The sequence below is a fragment of the Salmo salar genome, chromosome 01 (genome assembly GCF_965601325.2).
Source record: "Salmo salar chromosome 01, fSalSal1, whole genome shotgun sequence".
Taxonomy (NCBI): domain Eukaryota; kingdom Metazoa; phylum Chordata; class Actinopteri; order Salmoniformes; family Salmonidae; genus Salmo; species Salmo salar.
This window is the reverse complement of record NC_138291.1, coordinates 134,488,039-134,494,038: the sequence shown is the minus strand read 5'-3', so window position 1 is coordinate 134,494,038 and position 6,000 is coordinate 134,488,039. Positions and strand designations below refer to the sequence as shown.

Below are 6,000 nucleotides of genomic sequence, written 5' to 3'. Positions count from 1 at the left end.
AAGAAAGTGTTTGTTTTAATTTGTGTTGTGTATCTTAATGTGTATATTTATCTATTCTTGCCTATTGATGTTCGTTTTTGTATGTGCAGGGCTCCTTTTCAAGATACTTTAGGCTCAATATGACTTTCCTGTTCAAATAAAGGTAAATAAACACTATTCTAAAGATAAGAATTTTTACATGAAGACACCTTCATATATTGAACAGTACACATGTTGTGAGATTAATTATCAGTGTGTGCATTTTGTTACTCCTCGCCCTAAGAGCTGAGATGAACCGTCTATAATAAATCACAATTTGCACACATAGCGATACAAATCTTTAATGCATATTTACCATAAATCATTTGAAAATGGAGGAGACATGAGCAGTAACATTTCACATACCCTTAATGTTCCCAGTATGTTCGATGCCCTCTCCCCTATATCAGAAGTAGACTACCCCCGTCTCACCACCCTTTCCTCTCCTCCCTCACATCCCCAGACAGTGATTGATGTGGACGGACACTGAAGGACAACCTGCCTGTGTTCCAGGGGCGAGCTCAGAGACCCAGGCCCCTGGGGGAGTGAACCCGGGCTCAGTGAGCCCTCCTGGGGGTAGACGCCGCAGGCTAGCCCCAGGCTTGGGTCAGGGCCTAACAAAGGCAACACAATGGGCCAAGGACATCCAGTCATACAACTAGTCAGACACAGAATATAGTATAATGGCTATAGGTAATACTCCATTTTTTAAAGTATGCAAAACCTTTTAACAGAGATGACATTAGTATGTAGTATGATTCATATAGGAGAGTCCCAGTGTGTACTGGGGCGGCATGTAGCCTAGTGGTTAGAGCGTTGGGCCAATAACCGAAAGGTTGCTGGATCGAATCCCCGAGCTAACAAGGTAAAAATCTGTCGTTCTGCCCCCCGAACAAGGCAGTTGACCCACTGTTCCCCGGTAGGCCGTCACTGTAAATAAGACTTTGTTCTTAACTAACTTGCCTAGTTAAATAAATATTGTTACACATATTCTGTGTCTGAAGAATGAGAGCTCATTGTGAGCATAGCGACATGTGGCAGAGCATATATCGAGAGGAAACAGAGCTTTTCTCAGGTATTACATCCTTACTTATTCTGAAGAAGATTGTGTTTGTGTCAAAGCAGTGCAACACAAGATAAGACATCCCCCAGACATACGAGATGGTTTCTCTTAAAATAAAGAGGCTTTAGTGGCTGAATGGTGGAGTGAAGCGGGAGATGTTCTCAGGATATGGGAAAATAAAATTGTCCAGACAGTGAGAACGTTTAGGGGCTGCGTCAATACAGGCACCTAATATTTCAGGCAGCTAAAAACCATAGTAAACCACCCACATTTTTTACACCTCTTCAGTTAGCAAATTTTTTTAATTGCTTAATAAAAAATAAAACTGATGACCAACAACTTCCACAAACTCTAACAGCTCATCATCTGTGCACCATCTGGCTGGTAGTCTCGCCTCGCTGGGGTTACAACGCCGTGATGATGCTATACCATATACCTCCCAATGTCAATGAGATGCAAATGGGGTTGCGTCGCATTCAATAGTAAGGCGAGTCACGTAACCTAAAGGTCTAAGGTCAGAGGGCGCCGGGAGGCCCAGCGTCACAGATGAGAGTCACTCCTTTGCATATGGAATCGCCCAATAGCATTATTTACAATCTAACATTATACCAGGCAAGTGATCGGAATCACAATTTTAGTCACTGAAAATCAAAACCCATTGTATTTTATCAAACTAAAATGAAATTCACCTTATAGGTAGGTGCATATAATTGCCAAAATAATTGAAACCCTAAATGAGAGATGCAATGTTTATTGAAAGCAGGTTTTTCCACACAGGTGCTAATTAAGCTAATTAAGCAATTAACATCCCATCATGCTTAGGGTCATGTATAAAAATGCTGCACAGGCCATTATTTTGGCTACCATAGCTATGCCCCCATAGGACGACAATAACCCCATCCACAGGGCACGACTGGTCACTGAATGTTTCATGCTCATCATACCAATGTAAACCATATGCCATGGCCGTCTCTGTCACCAGATCTCAAACCCAATTGAACACTTAAGGGTTAAGGGAGATTCCCTGAGCGTTTACCAACACCAACAAAACAGCAAATGATTGAATTTCTAGTGGAAGAATGGTGTTGCATCCCTCCAATTGAGTTCCAGACACTTGTAGAATCGACGCCAAGGGACATTGAAGCTGTTCTGGCTCATGGTAGCCCTATTGTTGGCGTTTCCTTTATTTTGGCAGTTATCCGTATCTCCAAATTATTTAAATTGTTTTAAAATACCCTATTGTTTTGGATGTGTGCCTACCTTAAAAGATTTGAATTCTTGATGCAAAAAAACCCCTAAATGCCCAGAGATTCAGTTCAATAGGAAATCAGAAGCTAGTAACACTAGTAGTACTAGGACTGACAGACTGCCTCAGAAAGAGCAGTTCCTTCAACATGAGCTGAAGCCATAGTAAGAACACATGGAAAAGCCACTTCCTATCCACACAACCACAACCCTATAGCTAATCATCATGGCTAGAATATCATATCTTATGCCAGTCATTCCTTTCAAATCAGGAAAGGGAAGTGAACAAGTGCACACTTTGGAAGGGTTGATAAATGGGACGTAGCCCTTGTCTCTCTTTGCACCATGCCCTCCTAGGTGCTCGCTTCGTTGTCTTAAATACTGGTATATTCTGTATATTCGATTACATTTAATTGGATTACATAATTATGATTGGGTTGATAGGTCAATATTGTTGTACACACATTTCCAGAAGCCAGAGAAATGCGAATCACATACTAGCTAACTACATTGTCTATATATATATATATATATTTATAATCTGTAGAATAAAACAGATTTTTTTCGCTCTCAAAAGCAAATACTTCATCGTCACACAGATAAAGAGTTGCAAAATGTCCAACACTGCAAAATGGCTACTTGAACAGGAGAACATTTGAAGAAGCGATTTGTATCAGGCTCGTTTTTCTTTTGTTTTTGCAGGAAAAAAAATAAAAAATAATCACCTCACTAAATTCGGTCACTCGGCAAGCACTCTCCACCTCTCTTGGCCTTGTCTTTCAAAACAACAAGGACGCAACTCTATAAATGTAGTTATAGTTCACAAGGCCACTAGTTTGACTGACTTCTTCAAATCCATAATTTCTTTGATTCTTCCTTCTGGCTAAACCTTCCCTTTCTAATCAACCAACCCCTCAAACCTATTGAGTCTTTTTAATGCTAGTATTTATCCATTCCACCGTTAAAAAGCATTGTTTTCTTTTATCGTTTTGACTTTTAAAACAAGTAATCACCTTAAAACAGTGCAAAACAAATCAAACCTGTGCAATACATCTACCCTAAAATATTCCATTATCATACATATTTACAGTACATGATTTAAAAGAAATAACACAACAATAATAGTAACAATAATATAATATAATTAATAACAAAGGTAACAAAAGCATGGACAGAGAAAATTAAACCCCTCTGAAAATGATAATGACAACAAAAGCCCCACTAAAGCAGCAGATTGATGCTTCTGTCTGCTGCGCCACCCCCCCAGTCCCCATCCCTAGCCCCCCCACGGCAGCCCCACTGGCCCCCAGGACAAACCCACTGCCCCCTTCTGTCAGCGGCCTGGCTGGGTTAGGGTTAGCCTGGGTTGGAGGATGGGTTGGCCTTGGCTGGAGTGTAAGTGGGACTGGGAGGTTGTCTGCAGCCAGCCCACTGAGGCGCCAGAAGCCATCTGCTACCCAGCCAGCAATCCAGAGTGCGCCAGCCAGTGTCTCAGCCACACAAAGCGCCTCTGGGGAGTGGGGGGGACGACGACGACGACAAAGGCAGGCCTTACTGGAACCTAGCCCTGCAGTCTGGCCATTTGACCTGGCCCACTGGAGGGAGGTCTGGGGAGGGGACAACCCAGACAGAGTCTTGCCTACCTCCCCTCTCATCTCCCCCAGTCAGCCACATAGGCCCTGGGGTGGAAGGTTCTGGGACAGAGAAGAGGAGGAGGGGAGATAGATAAAGGAGAAAGACAGAGAAAGGGTGGTTGGCACGTGAACACAAAAGAGAGAGAAAGAGATCTCCCTGGACCCCCCTGCTTCTTCTCTTTTTAACCTCTGAGGAGAGACTGTTCACCAAGGACAGGCGGCTGCTGTTCCAACCCCCCCCCACATCATGCCGTCTCTTTGTCCTCCACCCATCTCAGTGACCAGGCACGCCACCACAGTCGAATGTGTGCCAGTGGCCAGTCTCTTATGTCTGTGTGCGTGGTGTAGTGTTTGTCTTGTTTTTGCATGGATTTCAGGTCTGTCTGTATGTCTTGTCAGTCCCTTCTCCTTATACCTAAATGCATTTGCAGTCTGGTATGGGGCCAACCAATTATGTTCTGCGACTCTGTACGGTCCCATGTCTAGTCCAACCCCATGCATCCCAGCCATCAACCCAGCTCAGGCCTCCATGTGTCTGACCTGTGGGACAGGTCCTGGGTCTGGGGGGCTAGGCGGTGGTGAGCTTCTGGATGGTCCTGTTGTAGTACTGTGTGGTGAGATCCTCCAGAGGGGTCCAGTGGTTGGCGTGCAGCTCTATGACCTCCATGAGCAAGGAGCGAGTTAGCTGGGACTCGGCCGGACACAGCATCTTGTCCCTGGCCGCAGCCAGGAGCTCTGTCATCATCTCTGGAAGCTGCTCCTCCAGGAGACGACCAGTGGACTGCAGCTGGAGAAGGAGGATGAGAGGGAGAGGAAAAGAGGAGAGGTGACTTGGCGTTGGAGTCGGGGGGTTATGTCTAGCTGTCTGAATATTAAGAAGGCTAGTCTGAGAGACGGGTCGTGGCTGGCTGACTAAAGAGTGGGGGTGTCGGTCTGAGTTGTGGCATGCAGAGGGCAGGCTCATTAACAGATGTCTGTCTCAGAAGGATGGAGTCCCATTATAGGAAACTTGGCCTGTCTGTCTGATATTCCCAATTTCCCATACAATTCAAGGTGAAAATTCTAGCAATTACTGACTAGCTCAGCTCCAGTCTACAGGCTGGGACTCACGGAGTTTCAGACTCTGTTCTTAGCCTCTACACTACCTCACAGTCACTCTATAATTCATGATGTCAGAAGATTCCTTCACTACATCCAGACAGAGAAAACGGCCTCACTACAGACACACTCCTACTATGGCTTGGCTTATAGGTGCATTCAAAAACAAATCTATCACACATACCATAACAATTCATTATTCATAAATGACTGTGTGCAGCTGTAGGAGGCATCAGTAAATATGAAGGACCGTATTGACATTCAGTAGTAAGGTAAAGTACATACCTCCATAGAATAACAGAGGACTGCATCCTCCTTCACCTCTGGAGACTCCAGCAGCTGTAAGAGACAGACAGAACAGAGAGGAACAGAAGAGAACAGAGATGAGAGGATGGCTCTATAGAGATGATACTTTATTCATGGACTTCATTATTTTCTATATATGGCTGGCTCAAAGTAACACAGCTCCACAGAGAGCGAGACAGACGGACATACATTGAGTATAGCAAACATTAGGAGCACATTCCTAATATTGAGTTGCATTCCCCCCCTTTTGCCCTCAGAACAGCCTCAATTAGTCGGGCATGGACAATACAAGGTCTTGAAAGTGTTCCACAGGGATGCTGGCCCATGTTGACGCCAATGCTTCATAAAGTTGTGTGAAGTTGGCTGGATGTCCTTTGGGTGGTGGACTATTCTTGATACACACGGGAAACGGTTGAGTGTAAAACAAAAAAACCCAACAGCTGCAGTTCTTGACACAAACCGGTGCGCCTGGCACCTACTACCATACCCCGTTCAAAGGCACTTAAATCTTTTGCCTTGCCCATTCACCCACTGAAAGGCACATATACACAATCCATGTCTCAATTGTCTCAAGGCTTAAAAATTCTTATTTAACCAGTCTCCTCCCCCTCACCTACACTGATTGAAGTGGATTTA

At 44.4% G+C, this 6,000-nt stretch overlaps 1 protein-coding gene across 6 annotated transcripts in view; it reads right to left on the bottom strand.

Moving 5' to 3' along the window:
* Nucleotides 1-304: 304 nt before the first annotated feature.
* LOC106561224 (CBP80/20-dependent translation initiation factor) overlaps nt 305-6,000 on the bottom strand; it is a 158,647-nt gene continuing 152,951 nt past the window's right edge. For all 6 annotated transcript variants that reach the window (XM_014124945.3, XM_014124977.3, XM_014124951.3 and 3 more), the window contains 2 exons: nt 5,344-5,397; nt 305-4,747 (listed from right to left, as the gene is read on the bottom strand). In XM_014124945.3, the coding sequence (XP_013980420.1) occupies nt 4,529-4,747; nt 5,344-5,397 (273 nt within the window). In that variant the 3' untranslated portion in view covers nt 305-4,528. The remainder of the gene's footprint in view (nt 4,748-5,343; nt 5,398-6,000) is intronic.